At 41.8% G+C, this 27,450-nt stretch overlaps 2 protein-coding genes across 2 annotated transcripts; one reads left to right on the top strand and one right to left on the bottom strand.

The window, feature by feature from the left end:
- Positions 1–1,813: 1,813 nt before the first annotated feature.
- Positions 1,814–22,590, bottom strand: si:dkeyp-118h9.7 (sacsin). The gene is given in 10 exon segments (XM_062533620.1): positions 1,814–7,341; positions 10,428–11,952; positions 11,955–14,072; positions 14,074–16,106; positions 16,294–16,382; positions 16,467–17,901; positions 17,996–18,142; positions 18,437–18,548; positions 18,635–18,722; positions 22,407–22,590. Coding segments are annotated over 10 exon segments (12,690 nt in total). The 5' UTR covers positions 22,439–22,590; the 3' UTR covers positions 1,814–2,230.
- Positions 22,591–23,289: 699 nt separating this feature from the next.
- On the top strand, positions 23,290–25,736 carry LOC134077770 (zinc finger protein 501). Its single transcript, XM_062533414.1, has one exon. The coding sequence runs from the start codon at positions 24,351–24,353 to the stop codon at positions 25,527–25,529; it is 1,179 nt and encodes a 392-aa protein (XP_062389398.1). The 5' UTR covers positions 23,290–24,350; the 3' UTR covers positions 25,530–25,736.
- Positions 25,737–27,450: the final 1,714 nt, after the last annotated feature.

Here is a 27,450-nt window from a genome sequence, read left to right as displayed (position 1 = left end):
GAAACTTGAAACAGCTTCACTGTAAAAAAAAGGAACAGCAATACACCTTAATATTATGAGCCACTGTATTTAATATGATTTCATGTTAAACCTCAAGGGTTGTTTTATATTGCCGTCTCCCAAGCTTGTGGCTCTTGAATGGTCAAATGATACTCAGTGGTAACATTCAACATGTTTTTTTAAACACAGCAGATGTTTTGTGTGTTCACAAAAGTGTTATGCCAGAGTGTGGTATTTAGCCAAAGGTGAGAAAATGACGTACAGTATATGTGGAGGCAGTGCGATGCCTGTGGGAGTTCAGCTGTTCCCAAGAAGAACTGGATGTTCTGCTCCAGAACTAGAATGCATATCCAAGACAATATAAAGTGGCGTTGAATTATGTATCTTCAGCAGTTGAAAAGGGCATGGGACAAGTGAATAGCTGTAAACATTGGTGTCAGTCAATGTGTGACACTACCTAGTTCTATATTGGAATGGCAGTTACAAATCGGAAGATTTTGGACTGTTGCAACCATGGTATTACATAGGCCTATAGAGAGAATAAGTATCGCTCACTCTAGCTACTTCAGCCAATAATAGTCTTGATGGACATCTGAACTCTGCCTACAGAAAGGCCCCAAAGCTGCCACTGTCGCTGATATAAGGAGATCTGGGTAGTACCATCTTTGGATTTCCTCATATGGGCAAAGATAGCAGCTTTCAGGCTTTTCTGCAGGCAAAAAAGTCTATACACTGCCACCTTTAGAAATTGGTTGATCCTCCCAGCTTGGAAATGGGCATTTGTGTGTCCACCATATGGCAGCATGCATTTAACCTCCCAGTTTTCTGGAATGTGGAATTAGTGTGTGTGTTGATGGGAAGGTAGGAACAGAGCAGTATAAAGTAGAAGACTGCACACGAGGTCTAACATTAAGAGGAAAGGGGGAAGGCCACTATGTGAGATCAACTGGGCTTGTGCCTTTGGTCTGGGAGGTGGTGGCTGGAGTTTCGCTCAAGTGCCCTCTTTTGTTTACATCTCCAACAGCCCCAGCATACTCTTCCAAGTAACTCTTTGGCTCCCTCTAGGGGTTGCACCCAAACAGCTCTGTTGACATCCTCTTGATATAATAATTTTGTGGGACTGATTTTTTCCCATGTACTTTGAAGAATGTGACAAGGTTGGACTTGCAGTCCTCCTCTGGGCACTGCACAGCAGCATCCAGGACGTCAGGGTTTCTATGGAAGGTGTTTTTAATTTCCTTAAGACAACTTTACAGTAATGTCTTTTAAAGTCATCAATCTATTGTTGACTGCCATAGGGACCATAGACTACTGGCTGTGTCAAATCAACAGCTGTATCACACACAGGGTTAATCAGTATGTTTGGTATTGGATAAATGGATACCTTATTATATTGCTTGTAATAATGTCCCTTATAAAGACAGCTTGTATATAAATACTGTACAGCATACTGTATACAGGAATACATCCAGGTATAATTACATGTAGAATTTGTGGAAATTACTTTTGGACGCTCATAAGAGATGGATGTTCTAGGGTTGGTCTTTGCAGTTACACATCAGACTAAACACACCTTCCTCTGCCAACTAAATCATGTTTGAGTTCTTCCCACTACAGATGATTAAAACCTCAACTGAATAAATTGTTTTATACTTTTGATATATGTCTTTTGATATATGTTAAAGGGGCCGGGGAAACTGAAACTGTGTAACGTAATTTCTTAAGAAAGACAATGCTTTCATTTTTCTCAACAGTAGCATTTAAATGGATGCGATTCAAGCAATGATAACAAATGCATCAAAGCAATTTTTTTTGTCTTTATTGGTTCCAATATCACTGCAAAATACATAAAGTTGCAAATCGACAAAAGAATATTCACATCTACCATAAAGCAAACTTAATAAGTAGTACTCTAGAATATTGCCTAAAGTTTTCTATGAAATAAATTGTCAGATATCCTGACTGTATATAAAAAAGAAAAACATTGACACCAATACATTTTGCCCAAAATAAATGCTATAGAAAATCAAAACAAATCAGTGAATAATTCACTGTTCCCTTAACCTTACTTTGAGATTAACTGTGCACTGACTCTCTGATTAATCATGGCTACAATAAATGATGCAGAATATTAGTGAAGTGAGAATCATACATTCATATAAGTATCTCAAATATGAAAAAAATGAATAATGAAAAAATTGAAAAAGTTACAAAAAGATCCTACTTTTAATTAGTATGTTACATACAAGTCCACTTTCTGCAGAAGTTCCAGTGCAACATCTAGAGCTTCCTTCTCATTTTCAGGCTGGAATGCATTGTTAGGAATCTTAGGGGAAGGGTGGTAGTTTGGATACTGAGTTGTTTTTCCATCCACACCCAAGTGTTTTAATCAGCTCACAAGTTCTGGCAAAGCGCTTAAATCTGGGCTGTAGCCTGACACTTTCTGAGCAAGAGCAACGATGGAGCAGTTGGGCGAGTGTTTTCCTCTCCCTCTGTACTCTGCTGCAATCAGAGCTTTCTCCACAGCCTGGTGAACCTTGAACAAACACCACTCAGTTCTTCCACTCTCTGAGTCATGGTGAGCAGCATCAAGGTCACACTGGGCTTGCAAATACCAGCGCTTGGCTTCCTCTTTGTCTGGTCTTGGCATTTGCTGGTGGAAGGACCAAAAATTATACTGGGATCTGTGATTGTTGCGGTAGAATCTCCTTCTCCCTTGATGGTGACGTGATGCTTCAGAATTCCACTCAGGGTAGAAGTCTTTGAAATTCCATGACCGGCTAAAAGGTCCTGTTCCTTTCTGACTCTGTCCATTTTGTTTATATTCCTCAATTTTGTTTTTTAAGTATTTGAAGGCTTCATTAGCAAGCTCCTCCTGCTCTGAGTTTTTGTCTGGGTGCCACCTGAGATACAGGCGTTTAATGGCTTTGTGTTGGTCGTCTTTGGACATGGTCCAGATTTCTTTCAGACACTTATCAATTTCCTTTTTGATTTCCTCAAAGGTCTTAGGGAAGTCTTTCTTCAGTGATGGCTGAGGTCCATCCACCAGTGCTATTTCCCAACAAAAATGTTGGCCAGGGGCAGATGTTTTTTCTCGTTTAAACTGGTAAAGATCAAGGGAGCTCACTTCATCAAATTTTTCCTTGCCAATCTGTATTTTGTATCTACAACAATATTGACCTGTTTCACTTGCTGCATCTAATCGTTCGACAACCACTGCATAGTGATAATGTTCATTCTCTGATGTCTGTTTGAAGCCAACATATTCACCTCTTTCATAATTGTTCATGAAACTCATGTCGAGGGCATCATACCATTCCCCAGGTATTAGACTTCCAGGATCTGGATGTTGAAGTCCTTCTTTTCTGCTGGCACTGTTACGGATTTCATACATTTCCAGTGTCTTCTCAACCTCCTCCATGGTATCACATGACAGAAGCTGGCCCAAAGCAAGAAGGAAATCTGGGCAGAGGGTATTCTGCAGCAGTGAATTAATTTCTTTGGTTAATCTAATGACCACCTCATGCATTATCTTAAAGGCCATATCATCACTGTGCTTCAGGTAGAAGGTGCAACCCTGTGTCTCTTTTTTAACATACACTTGTGTTTCAGAAGTGGTATTGACAAGTGGATCTTGATCTAAGAAGAGCTCTGTCTCAAGGATTTCACAACATACAATTTGAAGTTTTCCGAAGGTATTTTGACATCGTTCAACAGCTTCAGCACGAGAGACAGTGCCTTTACTTTGTTCTCTGATCAAACTTGTGAGACCATCCAAAAATGGTCTGGAGTTTAAATGTCTCTCAAACCAACCCCTGAACTCACAGTTGTTTTCATATTGACACAGTTTCACACTACCATCCACAAGGCTTTCAGAGATGACATGAGACAACATTGTGGGTTGACTGTCTTTAGGCAGCAACAACAGCATCTTCTGATGTTCAAAAATGTCCTCACCAAGATAACAATTCCCCAGGTTTGTTAGGAGGCTGAGCTTGTCTTTCAGTGAGTCCTCCAATCTTTTCGTCTGGAAGACTGTGTCATTGAAGTAGAGGTCTTTAGACTTGTGCAGTTTGCCATCTGCTGATGGCAAATACAAATTCTCCTGGAATTGTATTTGATCTGGTTGTGTTTTTATCAGCTGGAAAAGGTGATGGACGGCACGTTTGAATGTCGACTGCTGATTTGGATTGAGAGTTTCTTTTCCTTCAGAGTCCATGTAAATATTCTTGAGGACTTTACAATACTGACTAATTGTTGGCCTTTCCTCCACACCTATCTTTTTGAAGAAGTCTGCGTAGAGTGCATGCTATGAACTGATTTTATACAGATACGGCCTGAACTCCTCATAGTCATCGAGGCAAAGCACTACTTGACTGGCTTGCACAAGTACAGTGTTATTTTCAACAAGAACCACTGGCTGGTCTTGAAGCTGAGATCCACTGAAATTCTCTGATTCTCTTGATTGTAAGTATGCATATGATTGGCAAAATACTTTTTTTCTGAGGTCTTTCATATTAATGTTAAATTCTGACTGACAGATGTTTTTAAGATTTTGGGCCACTGAATCACATGGTGGTTGCTGAAAAGCTCCTGTTTTTTCCAAATCTTTGAGATAAGACTGGGGAAGGTTGGCTGTGGGGAGTATTGACATGGTAGACCAGATCAGATACTGATGATCAGGGTTTGTTTCATTTAAAGACCCTCTGATTGCCACCACATCTCTTTCACCAGCAAATGGTTGGTGGTACTGACACAGCTTTTTCTGAATTGGCAAAGGAAAAACAAACTTGATGGTTGAAATCCTATTCAAAAAGTTGTTCTTTTTAGTGGCACTGAATTTCAGAGCTTCCTTGAATAATGTGGAAGACTTCTTCCTGAGCTCTTGAACTGAGGTCTTGCCATGTACTTCTGACTCAATTGTTTGTGCAAACTCAATGATCTCATTATCTGAGACAGTATGTTTCATTCCAAGTTCCTTCAACAGCCCCCTCATTGCATCTTGGTCAAATAGTTTCCAGAACTTAAGTGGTACAAATTTCTCTTGAGGGAGCATGATTTTATAAAGATTTTGTTTTTCGTCAAAAAAGTAAGATGGTAACTGAAGAGTACCATGGATGTCTCTGATGAACTTGACATTTGATAGTTTAGCCACAATCTGATCATTGTAGCTCTTATATTTTTCATTGGATATTAAGACCAACAGCAGCTGAAGAGAGTCAATCACTTGCATTTCTGTCAATGTGTTTAATGAGGGCAGCAGGAACTTCACATACAATTCTAGATCAGTCAAAATGTTGATGTTCATTGTCCCTGACAGCCGTTTGTTGACCATGTTGTGCTCGAGAAAAACATGCCCTTTTATATCAATGTTAAACAAATCTGGAAATTTTGTAATATATTTTGTCTTCAGGATGAACACATTGTCCTCTCCCTCAATGCTCTGTCGCTCACCCTGCACTGTCTGAAACAGTGGCAATGACTTGAACCTTTTCTGATAATCCTGGGGATTTTTGGAAGTGCTAATTCCCATTTGAAGAAAATCCTGAAGATATTCCAAGTCCTCATTGGACAGGCTTTTGAATTTTGGATGTGGAATCTGGAGCACTTGTTCCAAAACAGCACTGCTGTTATCTGGCATGAGGAGATCAGGCACCAAATGCTTATAAAGCACGTCATTGAACCTCTTTAAACAGTGGTCGTAAAAAAATGAGCAGTTCAATGTCACAAGACCTAATTTGACTAAGATAGATGCCATTTCTGGATATGATTCCTTAAGAACACTTGAAAGATCCTTCATTTTTTTCAGAAAATGTTTGTTATTCTGGCTTGGGCTGATGACTGGAAGAACAGGAGAGTCAAAGAATGCTTTCTTGATCTCATTGAAAGTATTACTTGATTCTGATTTGATAGCCTCTCGGTTGATTTGTTCTTCAAAAAAATCCCATAGGCGTTTTAGCCAGGCAGGAGGTTTGTCTTCATTTTGAAGGTCATTCAGTGTAGGTATGAAGTACTTTGATGCAACAGGTATTGTCAATTTCTGAAGATAACCACCCTTTTGAAGTGTTTCACTGTGACTGATGTTCATGTCATAATCTGCAAAGACTGCTTTTTGTCCCTTAAATATATCCCAAAATCTAGAATACTGCCTTGGAGATCCCGAGTCAAAAAACCTTAGTGTCTCATCTTGAGTAAGGAGAAGAGGAAGTCCATTGATAGACTTAATGTTGTTCTCATCAACTTCATCCATACAGAACTCCAGGAGTAACTGACATCGCCTTTTGTCTTTAAGGAGCGTGTGATCAACAGGTAAGGGTAAGGTTGCCAATGTTTTTGTAGCATCATTAAGAGGTTTTTCCCTCAAGTACTCCCGCACTGTTTCAGGGCACAGCATCATCACTTCCACACCTGCAGTTTTAAAACCTGTGAATATCTTCAGAGACCAAGGCGCAGCTTTCATTCCAATGTCCTCTAAAATTTCAAAAAGATCTGCTTTGAACTCGCCACTAAAATGAGGAGAATCCATAGGATTGCGCTTGAGAACATTTGACCAGTTGACTGTGTAGAGTTGAACTGAATGTAATGCTATTGATGGCTTTTTCTCTGCCACCTCCTGATGGGAAGTATGTAAAACAGGTATCACAGAGAGATCTCTTTCATGTATAGATTTGTATACATGATTGATCATTCCATGCCATTCTTTCTTAACGACTTTTGAAACAGATGGGAAGAATTTCAGAAATGAAGAATCTAACTCTGATCTTAAACTGAAAAATCTCAGAGGGGTTATTCTAATGGTCGTTTGTATGTGCTTTAAAATATCTGCATACAGGGGTGAAATAATGTCCAGCTTGAGTGACTCATTCCACACAGTATTAGGACTCACTGCATCCTCTTTCCACAGGTCCCTTCGAGAAGAGTCAACTTCAAAATTCCCGTTGACATGAACTGGCAGACCGGTTTCCCCATCAGGCAGAGGGAGCGAGCAGAATAGTCTTCCCTTGAAGATGGGCTCAGATGTCTTTGCTCCAATACAAGCTGCCACAGCTGCCTGTGGAATCTGTGAAACATCAGACTCATTCATTTGGCCAGAAGTGGTTCTAAGGGCACCAAACTGTTCTGCAATGACCCAGTGACTCAGTCTTTTGCTTTTTGAATCTGACGAGGAGATACTCGTATGATAGATGACCTGGCATGGGACCTGGGAATCTTGAACCTGATCTTGGAAGTTTGCTCTCTTAATGCTGCTCTCCTCTGATAGTTGCTTTTCAATCAACCATCCAGTATGTACTTCATCTGAGTCAGGGCTGATTGTATGGAACTGTATTTTCTTGACATGGTCTTGGTTTCAGGAAGAGGATCAAACCATCTGGGTCTTCTGCAAGAACTTGCATCAGTTCTTTCATGTCCTGGAGTCTGACATCTGCTTTGCATATTTCAGACTTAAGCCTACCTTACATTGCCAGACTTTGCAAAGATTTGGAAAAGATTTTTGAAAGACTACAGTCTCAGACCCTCTCACATCTAAAGACAATTCATTGAGTTTTTAGTCACAGACTAGTCACAGGCCAGTCTCAGATTAGGATTTTGCAAAGACTGTGGTCACTACCCAGATAGCAATTTCCTTTGGGCCGGATCCGCATGAAAGCCTTTAGATCCGTATGTAGCGGACCTACGGTATCTGACTGTGGGCCAGATGTGGCCCACACACAATAAGCGGACCCGTATTGCAGATCCGTACAACACAGAATAAGCGGACCCGTGTCACACACAATAAACGGAACCATATTGCAGATCCGTACCACACACAAGAAGTGGACCCGTACCACACACAAGAGGCGGACCCGTCTTGCAGATCCGTACAACACAGAATAAGAGGACCCGTGCCACACACACACAATAAAAGGACCCGTATTGCAGATCCGTACCACACACAAGAAGCAGACCCGTACCACACACAAGAGGCAGACCCGTATTCATGGGTTTCATCAGGTCCCTTAGCACAGGTGTATCAATCACCATGCAGTCTGCATTGATAATCAAGGTGCTTCATTTTATACACCTGTGGAAAGGGACCTGATGAAACCCATGAATTGCAGATCCGTATACCACACACCAGAGCGGTAGATAAAACAGAGTGGCGACACTCCCATAGACCTCCGTAGGAAAAAATGGCAGTGCTTTTTCCAGGCTATTTCCTCGTTATGGGACTTTTGGAACTATTTACAGCCAATCTCTTGGTCAGTAGTTAATGAGTTAAATTATTACACCTTCCAGCATCTAGAAGTAGCTACATCCCACCCTCCTGGAATTCAGCCATTCAGCGCAGGTTTTTTGGAACTTTTGATCGCGTGGCGGCGACATCAAAGCGTGTCGCAACTCTCTCTGCTCTCTCTATGGCTCTGCCACACACAAGAAGCAGACCCGTACCACACACAATAAGCGGACCCGTATTGCAGATCCGTACGACACACAAGAAGCGGACCTGTACGGGTTCGCTTACTGTGTGTGGTACGGATCTGCAATACAGTTCCGCCTCTTATGTGTGGTACGGGTCCGCTTATAGGGCTCGGGATCATGACGTGAAAACTTTGCGGGCACAGCACAGCTAATACTATATTTCTGCTTCTTGTCTACTGCATCTGAATGAATGGACATCACGTTCAGTGCGCTACCAACATGGCAGCAATATTCCTAGAATGCAAGTCGTGTGCCCGAGCCCTATTGTGTGTGGTACGGATCTGCAATGCGGTTCCGCCTCTTGTGTGTGGTACGGATCTGCAATGCAGGTCCCATATCACATATGACTTTAAGCAGACATTCACATCCCCAACTGGTCACCACTATAAAAAACTTTGCAGAAGAATTAAGGATGCTTATCACAATTTTATGACTTTATAAACCTCATGGTTTAGATATAAAATATAACCTAGACATTCTCTGATAACTTTAATTATACTTTGTGTAGGCCTACTTTGTTTGCTTGTTTGTTTGCTTTGTTTGCTTCCCAGCATGCATTGCAAATATTAGTTTTGAATTTTGAAACAATGTGGTTGGGATATTTTAGCTTATAGGCTAACCTACTCCACTGATGTTTTGAACAACAACATTACCAGATATGACCATTGACTTAGTAATTTATTAGGGGGGAAATACACCGTAGTCGTGAAAGTATTAGACCTAACCGGGTATAAATACCCAGCTAACTAATCTCGTTTTTATTCATCTGAACGTGATCATCAATCTCCAAGCCGCACCCACAGGTAAGCTAAATAAATGTGTGAAATGTAATACTAGACGTAGGCTTAATTGCAAATCATTACTGCATGCCAATTACTGCTTACCAACGTTGACAGCTGTTTCACTCACATAAATAGTATCCTAACGCCACACGCTCGTGACAGATTGACTTGGGTAATCTCCATGGCGCAAATGCTAAACGGTGAACAGGTAGTTGGGTGAAATTCGATTTTTCCTCTTTTTACATCGCAGTGACAAAATACGTTTTTTAAAAAGCTCTGAATCATCGCCGGGACGTTATCTTGTTTGTTGGGAGCAGTCTCAGCCCTTATTGCCACCAGATCAGTTAAACGGATCCAAAACAATTTTGGACCGATGTGCGTTTGGACGGCGGATCAGGTCCACTATTCAGATTCGTGCCGGATGTCGTGGTAGGTGTGTTTTGCTATCCGGGACGGACCTGGACGAGTGCAAGTTCATATCTGCCGCAAATCCGTCAAACAGATCCAAAACAATTTTGGACCGATGTGCGTTTGGACGCCAGATCAGGTCCATTATAAAGATCCGTGCCGAATGTTGTGGTACATGTGGCCCAGTTCCGTCCCAGTGCAGTTTTGCTATCTGGGTATTTACAAGACTGCTGCTAGATTCCTTCAAATTATTTCCATCGTGCACTAGGCTATACGTCATCATCAACAGGAAATCACATGATAGGCTACTCATATCAAAGTATTTTTTTCGTGTTTCTGCAGCATTGTTTGATAGTGTGACATCACTAACAGATATAGAGTTGTTCTGTCACGTAGAATAGCCGACTAATAAATTATAAGAAATGAAATAACAAGTAATCACACAGGCTACAGCTGTCGCCTATTTTGCCCCTTCCGTTTTCGTGTTCGTCGACTGAGGTCACTATTGTTTTTTAATGTTCACGTCACTATTTGCATGAGCCACGACTGAAAAGACTTACGATAATATCAAACATGTTTGATATTGTCGTAACGGCAAAACTAGAAAAAGACTAACTCCGACGGACTTAAAACCGCTAAGATTGGCACCTTACACTGAACGATTTAGATGACGGGAGCGCGCCGAGATTCTAGTACAACTGGCAAGATTTCCGCCCGATTTTGGAAAAGTAGTCGCCGACTGTTAAAACACACCAAAATCGTGCAATGTAAGCCAGCCTTTAGCTGCCATTTCCTCTGTTCGGAGAGGAAGCCTAAACATAGTTCCAGATTCAAGGTTGAATTGTGATGGCAGAAATGTCTGATAGACATCCATGAATGAATTCTTAAATTGATCTTTCAACGTGTACATGCATCCTGATTGCTCTTTTGATGCCATCTCCAAATATTCCATATGTGGATCAGATATGCAAAGCTTGCCTCCTGTTAAAATGGCTGGACAATCTGTGAGATGATAAACAGAATTAAATCCAAGACCGTATTTTCCTGTTTTTCCACATTGTCCGTGTTTCCCACCTTCACCAAGCTTCTGAATGCCTTGCAAATCTGCATCAGTAAACACCTTGTTGTTGTACACACAAAGAGCTGGACCCTGAAGAGAATTCCACTTCTTCCCAAATGTTTTCTCAATGGCATGTTGTCTCTTATCCCAAATGAAGTGTATTTCAGTGGCTTCTGCATCATCTGCGTTCTGAATGAGCTCTTTGATGATGTCCTTTTTGGAAGGATATGCTTCTATGATGTTTTTTATTCGGACTGTTAGTTTTTCCTGTTGTCCAAATTCTTTTGCATAAGGTGAAAAGCCATGAACTACTTTATCATCTAGTGTGCGGTGTCTTGTTGTCCTGACACCAAAATGACATGCAGCTTCCCTTGCTATTAGTTTGTGACACAAAGTAACACCCGCCGACACTGGCATCCATGGGCTGTCGTTGTAATGAAGATAAGAACTGTGTCTCAGTACAGAGTTTTCATCAGGAATAAGATAGTTCTGTGAAACTGCATCTTCATACTTAAGCAGTCCTTTTCTCAGTATGTCCAGACAGATATTTAGATCAACTTCGGAAAGAGGATTGGGCCCGTATTTACTTTCTATCTCGTGCAGAACGGCAGAAAATTGTTCAGGGGTAAATTGTTGTTGCACATCAACACATTCCCAAAGAGTGTGAAACCTGGAAAAGACACTTGGTAGGACACAGAGATATGGTTTGGCTTCGAACTCTTGACATTTTGCCACTGATCTCACATGTACAAATGTGTTGTCCACAAAGACAAAGGGGAATGATTTAGCAAATTCTGCAATGAGGGTGTGGTTGGATTGGGTTGGATTTTCATCATTAAGCAATTTGTTCAAGTATTCATAGCTTTTATATACTATTCTGCTTAATAGAACCTGATCATGTACATCACATCGTGATGCTTCCTCCAGTTGTCTTAGCACTGAGTAAGGTTGTGGTGTTTTGCGCACACCCAGTTTGTCAAGGACAACGTTATCTTCGCGGATCTTAAGGTGTTTATGGTCAACTGTGAATTCAGTCATGTTCACCAAATAATGGCAAGAGAAGTTATAAACCTCGCATGGCTTTTTCAGTGTAAAAGTCAAATCATTGTTTAGCTGTTTATTCACTGGTGAACATGCAGGGATGAATGGTGTGTTTTGAAGTGCATGCCAGTAGTGAGATTTTTGGTCAACTGACAACTCCTGCATCAATTCAAACAAGCATTCAAGACGTTTCATGGCTTTAGTCTGTTTCCTGTTTCCCAGACCTTTAAGATGGTGTTTGCTCTTTCGGTCACATCCTCTAAAGGCAAATGATCACTTAGCATTCCTAAGGCTATCAGCCTGGGCATCCTTTTTGGAGAGCAGAAGTCATCTCTGGTACCATCAATAAACCTTCCTTCCTCCTGGTCATACAGACAAGCCACTTTCCCTGATGGATCCACCAATGTCCTGATGTATCGGAGTTCACCACTCTGTGAAGGAATGCAGCGATGCACTTTCAGTAGTTCATCCACTTCATCATTATTGAGGTCAATGGCACTGAGAATCATGGCTTTTCTGTCTTGGGATTCCAAGGTGTCTAAATTTCTAAACACCACATCCCAGAAAAAATCTGTCCAACTGAGTGTTCTGTCCTTGACAATGTCCTTGAAGCCACTCTTTATCATGCTTTTTCTCACCCATGAAGGAAGTGGGACAGCATGAGATCCTTGGCTGTGATGGCTCAGAAAAATCTTCTCTGCAAGTTCTCCAACTTCCTTGTGTTCTGCTATGCCTGGGTCCAAAAACTTCACGGAATTAAGTGAGTACCACTTTTTTCCATCACTGAAGAGCTCAAGATCTTCAGTACAAAATCCATGCACAATTGCAGAGTAGAAGGCATCAACTAATGGTTGAAATGTGTTGCCTACTTTCTCGCCATCTGGCCAGAATGTGTAGTAAGGATAATCTGAAAGGTTTCCATCTTCTGATAATTCCTTCAAGATGAGTAGGGTGGTAATGTAGGCATTTGCTACGGCGTCCTTCAGTAGGGCTTTGTTCCATTCTGCCTACACTCCAGTCTCCCACAGACTTTTACGGTTTGACATCACAGCAAATGAACCATTGATATTAACAGAAAGCAGAATTAGCAGAAAACTGAATGCCTGTCCAACTAAGCTGCTCTTCTTGACTGCCCATTTCCCAGTCTGAGGTTCTTTTTGCAAAGGCACAGCTAGTCCCCCAATTGGCACAGAGAATATATTCAGCTCATTTTCTTCTTGGATCATTTTTAGCGAACTGTGAGTGCCGAAACAAGAATAAAGAAGCCAGTACTGGACATCATGTACATCAACATTGTTTTGAATTACTTCACTGATACTTGCAGCAGAACTATCTATTACATCAGCACACTTGGAATGACGTTGCATCAAAAAGGTAACAGACTTTCTTTGACTGTCTTTCGGTCTTCCAGATATTGGAACTGTGCCCACAACCTTTCTTGTGATCTGAACAAGAGTCTCCATTTGCTCTTCTGTTGGGGGTGTGGTGGCATTCTCTGGCAAAGTCCGAAGAGAGAGATCCTCTACATTTCTCAGAAAAAGCAGATGAGTTTGAGATTTATGAGTCAGGTGTTGCTGAAAAGCCATAATACGATCTGTGTCATACACCTTTGTACTGATTTCAGATATTTTGGATTCCTCTGGACTGCGAAAGGGCAACTTCATTAATGTGCCCTTGTAGCATTTTTGAGTGTTTTTCTCAGAGAAATCGCAATCAAAAATGCCTAGATATGATTTGAATTGTCCTGGAAACCTTCGGGAAATTCTCTGTTGGAACGCGTCCAGTTTGATTCCAGGATTTCCTTTATTTTGAATTAGCTTTTTCAAATGTGTTACATTTGGATCCAAAATTAGGAGTTTCTCTCCACTCAATATTGAAGGAACATCAGTCACATGATATACTGCATTAAATCCAATTCCAAATTTTCCAATTTTCTCCACTTTCTTTTCTTTTGAGGCAGATCCCACTTTTGTGATATTGGTCCAGTCTTCATCTGAAAACAGTTCATCATTGAATGCCCAAAGGCAAGGGCCATTACAAAGGGACATACCACTGTCAAGGACACTGTCAGGGGAGTCTTTGTGTTTCCTGAAATCAACTATGAATCTGCAAGTTTTAGCACCAGCATCCTCAGCATTTTGTAAGAGCTCTTTGAAAATGTCACTGTCCTCATCATACTCCTTCAGGATGTTTTTAATTCTCTGAGTTATGGGTTCTGTCTGACCACACTGCTCTATTCCAATGAACTCTGGGTTTAGGATTTGCGTGCTGAGGAGGGGGATATTCAGCCACTCTGCTGTCACAGGAAGTACCAGGAAGTACCTCTTCATGAATGACATAAAAATCTTCTTTGTCTTCTTTCAAGTCTGTTAAACCCTCTTTACTTATGTCACAGAACAAAGTCTTAGAGGCATGCTGCAAAGTGAATGCTTGGTTTTCTGCCATTACTGGCACTGGAGTATCATACTTGGCAGGTTTATTCTGCTTGCGCAACCAGTTCAGGACATTGATGGACAACTTCAGCTCAGTGGGCTTTCCAAAGGGAGGATTTCTTTCATCAATTCTTTGTTTGACATCATGAAGTATTTTCTCAATCTCATCTTCTGAAAGGGTTAACTTCACTCCAACCTCTCTCAGTAAGACTTCAAATGGCAGGTACTCCTCTGGGACCCTCTCAATGTAAGAACTCAGATCTAATTCAGGGGGATATGCCAAAACCACACCACAAGGTGATACAAAGTGGTTGTCAATCCATAGCCAAGGCACAGATGTTTTCTTCAACATCTCCCTAAAAAGCCCAATATGGTCCTGCATGAATTTGTATGTATCATGCAACTTTGTTTTGAATTTTACATCTTTGTCAAGATCAGGTGTAGTTTGTGACATTGAGTTTAGTACCGATAGATTCTCCATGACTTTCTCAGCTGGTGGTGGATTCAATAGTCCCAATTGTTTGCAGACTTTCTCATTTAGCTCAGCAACAAGTGGCATAACATGGCCAACAACAGTATCGTACATTGAATGTCTAATTTCACATGGTTTATAAAAATGTCTGTTTTCACATTTTTTCTTATCTTCTTTAGTCAGCGTGTGTGGATTCTCACAAGGAAACCACTGTATCTTTTGCAATTGCTCCAGCTGGTTTGGAAAGAATTTAGATATTATATCATTGTCATTCAGCACTCGGAGAAGAACATCTGCTTTCTTCCATGCTTTTCCGTCAGAATGTCCACAAGACTTTTCAAGACTTCTGACGACATCCAGCACATTGTCAGGTGATATATCCTTCTCTTTTGACTGCAGTCCAAGTTGGCGTAAGCTCTGGAGCATCTGCTGAGTCATTACATAGTCGACAGAAGGAAAGAAATGTTGCTCAAACAGTTTTTTGAAGGTGTCATTGCTTGGATCAAAAAGACTTGAAGCTTTGGCTTTCTGGCATTGTCCTTCAATTTCAATGAAGGTCAGATCTTTGCATTTCTTGTATAACATCACATTTTGAGAGAAGAGGGCACAGCCATGTTGTAATATCCAGATCATTGTTTTCTTTTCATTCTGCTTAGTAAAAGAACCTGCCTCTATGCATTTCACCAAATGAAGGGCCAGCTGTGCTGTGTCCAAAAGTTCAACCTTGAGGGTTGCCAAAAGTCTACGATCTGCTTCAGTAGCACACTGGACCACAGAATCTGGAATGGGGAGGTCAGCGGGAATGACTGGTGAGGAGTTCAAAACCACTGCATGTTTTGATTTAGCACATACATATTCACCAGTCATCAACTGGAATAGAGGCATCTTAGAGACTATGTTTTGCTCTTCATCTGAAAGAGAATCCACAGAAGAGAGAAAGGACTTGATTTCCTCTTTTTCAGCACAGGATGCAGAGTGGATTCCACTGATAACCTGATCGCTGCTCAGGTTTAAGAAGACCTTCAGCAGGCTTTTAGGTGATGGTGGAAGAACAAAGGCTTCGATGTCATGGTGTTTGAGGTACTGCTCCTGTTTTATGAGAGTTCCCCCAACTTTCTTTACTACGTTCTGAATGTGTTCAGACAGGCTACTGTGTTTGTTTTGCTGAAACACTAAGGTTGTTTTTTTCTGTAGCTTTGCCAACCATACAGACTTAGAATCACTTGTGGGTGATTCCACAGGTAATAATGGCAGGTTAACAAAGTTGCCTAATTCCTCCCAGTTGGCACTCAGATATTTCCAAAACTCTATTAACCACCCCCTAGGAGGATGTTCTGGATTACCTCTATCCCACAGCACAGGGTCAAGTCCATTTTTCCAGTCATGTGGTAAATGTTTCTTGGTTAAATCAGCCACATTTTGTGCATCCAGGTTGATGATGTTGAATATTTCTACAATTGTTAGAAACAAGAGTTATAGAGTTTAACTTTGGAGAGAGAAAACATGATGCACTGACACAGCAGCACTGTACAGTATGTACTACGCAGTTCAATACAATAATTATGTTTCTGAAATTCTACTATAATATTTGTTTCTTCCTGTTGATATTTGCTTATTCATAGTATGAAATGAACTAACCTTGTGTGGCTATATTTTTCAAGTGACAAAGGCTGTTGTGGTTCAGCTCCTGAGATATAAACGCTCCTTTGCAAAATGGTAGCAGTTCTCTGAAAAGTGTAAACAAACAAAACTTAACCTTCTAGCTCATTATCAAAACAATAATGTCGAGTATATCAATATAGCTGACTCACCTTGGAAACTCTTTGTTGTCTATCAAAGCAGTGGATTCGTCGCTGTCTGTGAACTTCTCGAAGGTCCCATTGTCAAGTGGTAGAAGCTGTAGACCCTCAAGCTCCTGGTAATTCTTATCGCTGAAGACATACTCCAGAAGGGAAAGTTTTTCTTTGTGTGAGACCTCCTCTAATCTAGCTCTGCGAAGAACATCCCTGATAAAATTTGGGGAGATCCACTGTAGAGTGTCCCGTTCAGCAAAGACACATTTCAGGTCATTCAACACATGCTTTGGAATATCGATAAGATTTTCATTCTCTGTAATCAAAACTCTGGCCACTGCAGATGATAAGACAGGCTCCTCAAGATCATCATCTGGAAATACAGCATCTGATGGGGTCACCCAGATTTTCTCATCTTTAGCCAAAGAGAACACGGCTTTGTTATTCAGTAGACGTCCTAGAATATCTCTTGCTATTCCATGCCATTTCTCCTTATGCTGCATTTGGATAATGTCTGGCCACAACTGGTAGACTGATGTTACAGTAAGGTTTGAGTTTCTGCAACACTGGATGGAATCAAGAAGTATCTTCAAGTATGTGTGAGGAAGAACGCTAGTCATCAGAAGTTCATTCCATTGAGCAGCTTCATCATTCTTCTGGTCTTCATCTTGCCATTTAATATGGCGCCGGTTATCAGTCAGGCCAAAACATGCATTGATATGAACTGGCAGCCCTGTCCTGTTTGGATCATTGTTTGGAAGTGGAAGGAAACAGCTCAGACGTCCATCAGAAATAAAGTTCTCTGGCTCACAGGGAAAAGCCAAGTCAACTTGAGGCTGGTAACACAGCTTCTCAGCAAGCAAGTCTATCTTTGCCACCTCTCCCTTTTTCAAGCAGTATGATGTGACAAGCCACTGAGTATTTCTCTCTCCATCACTAAGTGAAGCAGAAGAAATGTTTTTGAACAGCGTTGACCCCTCTGTGGGCTTGTCTGTGTTACCTGAATCTAAACTTGCTGGGATGCTTGACAAGGATACTTTAAGTTTTACGGCTACAGATCCACAGGGGTCAATGTGCATCAGGGAGACATCAGACACGTGTCTCAAGAAAAGAAGACTAATGTCTGCATCTGCAATGAAACTGTCAAAAAGCTGAACAACTTTGTCGGAATCATACAAGTTATCAGATATCTCTGAGGATTCACAGCGCAAAGGAAACCGAAAAAGAGTCCCTTTGAAAAACTGATCCTCTTCTATGGTTTTCTCCCATGTACTGTCACTGACTTGTTTGACAATGTCTCGAAGGGGCTGAAATTGATCTCTCAAGGTGAAAAGGACATTTCTGTCTTCATCATCATCCAGAGACCATCTGTAACCTCCCTGTCCGTCTCCAAATATCTTCTCCTGTGGGTCCAACAGCCCAATGTATTTGGAACTGAATATATATGGCATATCTATAGGAAATAATAATTTATTGATATTAGACTTTACAATGTTTAAAACAACATATATGATTTATGCATGCAGTACATGGTACATAATGTTCACCTGTAATATGGTAGACTGAGTTGAATCCAATCCCGAATCTCCCCACTCGGTTTGGATCATTGCGCTTGACGCTTCTTCCTGTGGCCTGAATGCCTTGCCAGTCTTCTTCAGCAAAGACAGCATTGTTGAATGCATAGAGGGCAGGACCTAGTCAAGACAACAATGTTAAGTCATGTGTAACTTAAAGACAGCATTTTGGTATAAGTTTGTTTTATTGCAAAGATTGAAATGTATGCAAGTCTCTAAATGGAGGAAGTAATCATTGCACAAGTCTAAATGAGGAAGGATTTATGAACTCATACTCCAACTTTGTTGGCAAAAGTCCCAAAAGTCCACCAACAAGTGTGGTAGCGACAGTCACACCAAACATCTACAATGTAACAGCATAAATGATCTCAGTAAGAACACACCACACAAAACTGTTAGTCCTATGTGGGGTACCTTGGTACTTTTCAAGGTCTTCACTCAGCAGGCTGTTCTTCTCATACGTCCTCTCATCGTGAATGAACACCACATTAGAAGCTCCAGCATCATCTGCATTCTGTATCAGCTCCTGTTGAAAATCAGCCAGATAATGGAATTACAGGTTAGACTGCCATTAGCAATGTTGCCAATTGCACAAAACAATTCAAACCTTACCTTTAATATTTGTCCTCCATCTGGATATCTCCTGAGGATATCTTTCAAGTAATCTATAAAAGGTGGAGATGTTGCACCAAATGTGTTTCTGAAAACAAAACAAACAAAAAGGATAAAGTGGTGTAAAGGCCGGCGCCCACCAGACAAAATTAGAACATTATTTTTAACAGAGCAAAGCCCACTAGAAACGTTTGTCGCGTAATAGCCGCACAGGGATAGAAAACTGTTCTAAAATCCTGTGCGTCAAGCCCACACCGCTGAACGTCGTGTCCGGTGGGTGTCGGTGACCAGAACATTGAGTACTTAATCAGACCATTGTAGTGATTCATTATCCAAAATGACTATGACCATGCAGGATCATCCAGACCACTCGTGGTGATCTTACTGCATACTATTCCTATTTATGCACCAGACAAATTTGAGCTTCCTATAAATTCCAATTCTTGAGCAATGAGCTTGTGAACGTTGACAAAAAAAAAGAGGCAGAACATAATTGACACCCCCCCTCCCCCTGTAAAACTGACTGTAACTTGGAAAGTAGTCAGGACCCTGAGGAGCTTCTCATCAACACAGCAGCGCTGCGCTGCGCTAGCGTTACTGCCCCAGGTCGCAAAGTGCATCGCTGGATCACACCGGAAGAGAACTCTGGTGGCAGACGTCAGCTCGGAATGATGACCGCGGGCACCCGAGAGGCTTATAACGTGAGATCATACCTGAGCTATTGGGCCAGGCAAGATGTCAGACTACAGATAAGTCCGGGTCAATACAAGGGGACCAGACTAGACCTGAGCTATGAGAATATGGCAATTTAAGTGGCAGAACAGTATGATTATAATTAAGCATAGGTAGCAAGTTGCGCAAGGTCGCTGTCCAGGGTCCTGAAGTCCCTCGCTGGATCACACCAGACTGGCAGTAACATAATGTAACAGTAACAACAGACGTGTAAAAGTGTTAGCCCATGGTAAAAGGATTGTAATGTTAATGTTTTGATGTGATTGTGCTTGGACATTGTAAATTTGCACTCACAAATGTACAATTTATTTTGCACTTTGTATATTTGCACCTGCAATTGTGAATTTGTTTTGCACTTCCCGGCCACTGTAAAAAAAAAATACAAAAACATGATGCCAGATGGAGCGGCATGTCTCACCAGCGTACTCGTAATCTAGACTACGTATATGGGCATCCTGTTTATATTCATAAGCAACATTAGTTTGGTTTTCACCACACTAAACTCAATCTTTTAATATTAAAGATTAGTCTGGCGAGGCTGCGCTTCGTTTCTACTGCAATTAGCGTCAGATAAGTTTCGTTTTCGGCGCGTCACCGGCCAATAGCGTGCCAGGACTAGAGTATGGCCGTTTCTGATTGGAGCCAAATGTTCTGGCAGTAAACAGCAAAAATAGATCTGCTGGTTTCCAGCCTGAGCTGCCGGGCGAAATTCAAATTCCCCGGAAGTTCAGGCAGGGTTCACCCAGCCTAAAGCAACATGGCAATAAGGCGGTATTATTAGAGCCTTGTTCAAAATGTAAATAACATAAGACACAGTGTTTTCAGCCACTTGGCCCATGCCGTCTGCTCACAACAGTGCTAATTATCTTTTTAAATAATACAAAAATATATGTTCCTTTTAAAACGAGATACTGAGAACTTTGGAAATGCACAGGAAGTTTATTAAAAAAAGACTGTTTACAAGCAGTACCTTCATAGAATCTCTCCGCTGGGTGCCATCTTGGAATCAGGTCGCGATAAGCCGACAGACGAGCACGAACGAACAGGAAGGACAGGGGAACATATTGCAAAAGTAATTCCATAGGAAATATATAGTTATACTGTCTACATGAGCATGATGAGTAACAAAGCTCAAAATGTTTGCAATATGTCCCCCTGTCTTTCCTGTTCGTTTGCGCTCGTCAGTCGACTTATCGCGACTTCACCACAAGATGGCGCCCAGCGGAGAGATTCTACGAAGGTACTGCTTTTTAATAAACTTCCTGTGCACTTCCAAAGTTCTAAGTATCTCGTTTTAAATGTCAGGACCCTCAGAAGTCTACCAATGCAGTGTGGAGTTACTTGGAACCTTTTTAATGGTTTAGAAATAGCGATTTAGCTGCATAGGCTACGTGATGCCCAATCTAATAGATTCAAGCCTACTGCAAGCTAGGCTGAAAACGGCGGAGTTCGGAATGCTGGGGGGTGAGCGAAGGTGCATCTTACAACACGTGTGAGTACACCTTAACATGTTTCGGTACAGTTAAGCTCAATTTCACACCGGAATTCTCCTTTAAAGGGGGATTTAGCCCCCCCCCCCTTTGCGAAGACAGAACGCGGAAATAATCGAACGTTTGCGCCTCTCGCTCCGTTTTAACCCTCTCTGATAAAATCTTACAAATATCAATGACCACTTCCTTGCTGAACTAGTTCTGGTGGATGTTTTCAAGATTTTGCCATGACATGATAGCTCAAGGACACGTTTGTCCACATTCTGATACAGGAGCAATCAATGCGTTTTTTGTTAAGGACCTAATCCTAGTAATGAGTGGTTTTTAGAATGGGGGCATTTTACTCCACCCTGGGCATTTTACCCCAGCGGTGGGGCAAAATGCCCTTTACATTTTATTTAGTTAAAAATCGAATAAAATGTAAAGTCTGGACAGTGTTCATAGTTGGCTTATAACTAATGTCATTGTCACTTATAACCATGATAATAATTCAGAACACATTTAGCTTTTGTTTCACAGTAGACCTAGCCACATTTTCATGGGGGGGGGGGGGGGGGGGGGTAGTTCTTTAGGACTTTCATTTAATGATGTAATTATGTAGCTAGCCTACAGTATGTGGTCAATGTCAGGTGATTATCTCATTCCATTCTTCAACTTCACCATGACCATGGAGGATGTTCTTATGAAGAATCTGCTGTCACAGTCATTACCACAGCCAAGTTCAAATGAGTAATAAGCCCTGAGAGGCCATCGTTTGCGCTGATTTTAGAACAGCTAAGGGGCGTTGTTGTAACAACGCCCCTTAACTGGCTGCTATAAAATCAGTGCAAATGACGGACTGGAGTGGCGTATTGCTTTTCCAAAACTGTTACTATAAAAACCTGGCAAGATTTCATGAGAATAAAGGCACAGCAACGAGAAATGTATTCATAGATATCCATTGTATGTATGTATTCATAGATATCCATTTTTCTGCCAATAGACCTAAATATATTTAATCTGAATGGTTGCCATGCAAGGTGCAGGCCTATGTTTATTGTGTTGGGATGAACCTGACTGACCTGCACAGAGCCCTAACCTCAATCCAAAAGATATTTGGTTTTACACAGGCATCAAGTGAATCATAATTCAGCCAATCATTCAGCCAATCATAATCAAGGACCGGAACTAGAATTAATTATAGCCTCATACTAAGTTCAAATGTAATGGAGTTAAAGGTAGGCTGCAATAGCCCAATTTGTCTTTTAAATCTGTTAATAGTCAAAGTTTTACAATTATTTAATAGGCCTCAAGTAGGCTAGTCTATAGACAGTCGAAAATCATCGAGTATGCTTACAGGCCTTAGGCTACTGACCACCTCTGTTTAGACCTTTTAAGTTCTAGTTTCTTTTTTTGTTGGATCAATTGAAATATACAAACAGTACAAATAGTAGGCTATAGGCCTACAACATACAATATTATTCAAACATGTTAGATACCCAGTGATCACGCCATCAGCAAAACATCTGTAGCCTACTGTAGATAAAAAAGAAAAGTCTCTGGATACTTACTTCTTTTTCCTTCCTTTTCTGACAGCACTCATCTTTCATCAGCTCATTGAATGACTGGACTTGTAACCGAAATAAATAGACCCACGTGCACATGCAAACTTTCCTTGCACCTCCGACAGTTTGTCAGTTTAGGCTACCTTCGGCAATCTGTCGTAGATTTCAGCTCATGCCCTACAGTGATCACTCTCATCCCACCATTTGGTTTTATTTAATGCTCCGCCCTACGTCAGTGGCATTTATTGGGAAAAGAAACCGGAATCACGAAACGAAACGTAGGCAATGTCCGTTATGTTTCTTTATTCGTGAAAGCGGATGTAATTTATTTGAGAAACGAAACTCTCTCCTTAACAATGTAAGACGGATATCTAAAATCTGAAGCTGGCGTCCGTGATAATTCGAGTTGCCTACGCCTAGGAGATAGGCTACGGCTATTTCATCAGGTCCTTTTCCACAGATAGGCTATTAATCAAGCACCATGCAGTCTGCATTGTGCTTGATTTTATACATCTGTAATGGGACCTGATGAAACCCATGAATAGGCTACTTCTTAAATGTAACGTAGCCTACAAATGATATAGCCTAGGCCTACGCTTAGGAAAATAAGTTATTTATAAGGCATAGGGTAGCCTAGGCTATTTAAATGTTTTACAGATGATATTACACAATTCACAAATGACGTTTCGGGCACTGCCATTGTCATTCAAAACCTCCGGTATGAATTGTGATTCCACAAATTAAGAGACCACACACGGAAGTCGGGAACGACAAACTAGCCTATCATGTTTCGCTGGCCAACTCGTGTCACACTCTAGTTACCGCTAGTTACTGTAATCCGCGGAACCAGCACGAGCCTCTATACTGGGAAGCTGTTACATGTCGATCGGAACCATAAACGTTATTATGTTTCTTTTCATTTGGAGGCAGGATACATGGCAACATCAGCTGCATCATGACGCGGATATGTCGCTTATCTCATCGAGTTTATTCAGCTGATCGCCCGTAGATGTTTGAGGCAGATTGACAGCAAAATGGATTTTTCATGATGGTAGGACATGCGGTCGGTCACACACACAGTTCAAGCCAAAACGGATAGATGATTTGTCCCGTTGGGCTGGCATGTTAAGAAGCCCAATCAATGTTGGGGTTGCCGTTCTGCAAAAATCGGAATATTCGAAAATAAAATGTCTTCGGTAGGCTATTGAACTGATTCAGAACGCATTTCGTTCCGTATTTCTGAGAATCAACCCGTGCGAGTCCCGACAGAGCAGTAAATAAGACTATAATATGGACCAAGACTGAACGTTGTATGAGATGAAGGCAACCCCTACTGGCTGCTGTCATCCCTCTCGGTATGTCATCACTATCCTAGCGAATGCACTTCTGAGCCACCGAGTCACGTAGGCTACTGTATTATCACGTTGATCGTAATTCGTGATAAGAATGGTCTCGTTAAGAGTTTTAGCATACAGTGCATCAGGGCTAGCCTAGGCCTACTTGCTGGGGAGACAGAATAACCCCCGGAGCTGTAGCCTAAGCCATCACCAAATTCAGAGTTAGTTTCTGCAGCTGCTATGATGGGTTCTTTTTTTTTTCAGTTCGGTGTTTTAGCCTACAGTTGTTTGGTTTGAGTAAGCTACAGACAGTTAACCTTCTTCTTTATTGTTTTTGCATCAACATTTTTCTTGTGTTGCACCGGAAAGAAAATGAGTAGGCTAATAATTGTTTTTGTATAGGCCTATTGTGAGAATGTGACTCATTTGACCTAATTGTGCCCTTGTTTTTACTAAATTATGCCCTTATTTGACTAGATTGTATAACATTTAGTATATTGTAGGCTACTCCCATGTTTTCATGTAGCCTAGGACTTACTTGGAGCAGCTATAGACATGTAGAAACTGATCATTTGAGGTCATGACAAGCAGTGAATAGTGATAATTTCCCTCCATGGCGTCTAACAGTCCAACAGCATCAGCTACATCCTCTGAGGATACAGGAGAGAATGGCCAGAATGTGGTCCCCAAACTGTATTCCTGTTCAGAGTGTGGACAATCCTTTGGAATGCTGGTAGAGCTACAGATACACAAGAAATCACGACATGTCACAAAGCGTCTTTCGACCTTTGACCTGTTTGGGAAAGGACTTTCTACGGCATGTACCCCCACCAGACCAAAGAGAGCCCACACTAAACTGAAGGCTCATGGGTCTTCTTGTGAGAAAAGTTTTGTGCTGTCCTCGGGGTTGATGCAGTGCAAGCGTTCACACGCCAGTGAGCTTCCATACAGCTGTACTGTCTGTCCCAAAACCTTTGTCTCCTCCACACACCTGGCCCTCCACCTGCGCTCGCACTGCGGCGAGAGGAGGTTCAAGTGCAGCATTTGCGCCAAGGTGTTCCTGCAGTCTTCACACCTGGCGCGCCACAAGGCTATCCACACCGGGGAGAAGCCCTTCAAGTGCCCCGACTGCGGGAAGAGCTTTGGTCGTGCCTCACACCTGAAGACCCACCTGCGCTTGCACACCGGCGAAAAGCCCTTCGAGTGCACTGTGTGCGAAAAGACCTTCACCCAGAAGGCAGGCCTCATCATGCACCACCGCCAGCACACAGAGGAGTTGCCGTTCAGGTGCAACAGGAGCAGCAAAGGCCTCCACTCCTCCACGCGCCTGCTCTCCCACCGCGCGCTGGAGTCAGGGGAGAAGAGTTTCCGAGGCTGCCGCTGCGGTGAGATCTTCAGGACGACGCTGGCGCTGAGGCAGCACGAACGGAGGCACAAGAGTCACGAGTCGTTCGGCTGCGGCGTGTGCCAGACTCCCGTGGTCCGCTCGTCCTGCCCGCAGCTTGGGACGCGTGCAGGAGAGCGTGCCTATCACTGCATGGTGTGCAACAGGATGTTCACCGAGATGAGCACCTTTGAGAGGCACTGTGGGAAGCACCTTCAACAGAGTGGATGCAAGGAGACCAAGCTGGAAAAAGGAAGGGAATGGGAGACCAAACCTGAAGCCTCTATGCCCATGCAGAACTCATCCTCTACAATTTCCAGAGCTAGGAACTACTCAGAAGTAACCACACGCTCCAAAACTAGAGCCAAAGCCAGGGGCAGAACTGAGAACTCAGAGTTACTGCATTAAAATGCTCTTATTAGCGATGTTATTAGATAGAGCACAGTTGATGACGTTTTTTAAATGCTATATGCTGAAATGTGTTAATTGGATGAAAATGGCAAATTTGTGATGCATTTAGCTGCTGATCTATTATCTATAAATTCACTGTACATATTTCATATATTTTAGAAATTATAACGATGAAGTAGTCATACTTTACAAATAAAGTCATCATAAAATTACTTCTAAACTTGGTCAAATGTTTCAATATGACTTGCTTATTTGTACGCACACACACACACACACACACACACACATAGGCCAACGGCTGCTTGGCTATTCTGTGACCCCTCCTATGTACCAAATTGTTCCAGGACCTAGTGAAAGCAGGAGCCACTCACTCAGGCACCAGCAGGACATACAGTATAACAGGGGAGCTACATCAGGCACGTACTTGAAGCATTCCGTTCGCGACTCGTAAAATCCATTTTAGAAGACTGGTCTATTTTTTTCGAATGTACGTGCCACTGCCGCGTGTCTGGTGTAGCTACCTCCATTGATTATATAAATTATTAACTGCTGCAGCATACAGTACATGTCGCGAACGGAACGCTTCAGTTACGCGCCTGGTGTAGCTCCCCTATTAGTCAGCAGATTGTGAGTAGAATGACAGCAGACTGAAGTTGGCCTGATACCAAGACTGTCTCCCATTAACTCAGACACCAATACGTCCAGTCGTCCACTTTCTCTGGGAGTGTGAATTCCTCCACACAACCTTGAAAACAGTAACAGTCATTGGCCTTGACCAACTCTGTGTATCCTGCCATGGTGCTTGCCTCTACAGCTGCATGTGACAGAACAGGTAGACACAGTGCTATTTGAAGCAAGACATTTTTTATGTGCTTTTCGAACATTCAAACATTTTATTTGATTGACAGGTGGAAAATGAATGCATGCTACTTTTACTGTTACTGTCTCGCTTTATTCTTGTTCTTATTTAGTCCCTGCTTAGCCTACAACAGCACAGTCATTTTTGCATTTGACCACTAGATGGGGTGCTTGCAGTAGTTTCTACAAATCAGAAAAGTATGTGACATTGGGTGCCTCTCATTTGGGCTTTTATACGTCCTCCCTCGCTCCTCGGGCCTCGATCCTCACTGATCGACATAAAGAATGATGGGGCAAAAACAATGGGATAGTCTATCCAGTGTTAGTTATAGATCAGTAGGAACGGCCCTCGAGGGTTGAGCATCGAGGACCGAGGAGGCATGTTGAGAAGCACCTATTGTAATCATTTGGAGAGACGGGTGCGCACATCCATTTTTTGTTTTTTAAACAGGTGCCAGACAAAAAGCCTGTCAAAGAGAGGTGATGGTCTGCACACTGTAATGGCTCCAAAATAATTCTTTATTAGTTAAAAGGCAATGTTTCGATCAACAGATCTTCATCAGGCAAAGTAGGAACTGGCATAGAAGGCCTATATCACATGACCAATAGGCCTAGTAATCAAGCACCTGCCTTAAACAGGTGGGGTGCACCCATGGGTGGCAATCAGCACAGCCCCAAATCTCATTGCATAACAACATTTTGCAAAATGCATGTGCTGCATCAGTGCAGAAATATTATGCAAAAATGCATGAAATAGTGATACATAGAATCACAATACATCTAAAAATGAAGTGTATAGGAATGTATAATTAGCTGTAATGCGGAAGACTATAGTAGAAATATCACAAGAAGGGTTTAAGATCACAATACATGTTTAGACCCTTTGGAGAAATGGTGTCTAATGTGTGTGTGTATATATAGATGCTGATGGCATCATTGACTTGAATGTCAGCTTTCTTTTTAAACTAATGTTTGGCTAAAATTAACAACAACCTGACATGCTGAAAGAAAAATGGTTAATACCAAAAGGAATTTAGCCTATTTTCGAGATGTAGACTGT

The sequence above is a fragment of the Sardina pilchardus genome, chromosome 4 (assembly GCF_963854185.1).
Source record: "Sardina pilchardus chromosome 4, fSarPil1.1, whole genome shotgun sequence".
NCBI classification, from domain to species: domain Eukaryota; kingdom Metazoa; phylum Chordata; class Actinopteri; order Clupeiformes; family Clupeidae; genus Sardina; species Sardina pilchardus.
Note: the sequence above shows the minus strand (reverse complement) of the source record. Positions and strands in the feature narration are given on the sequence as shown.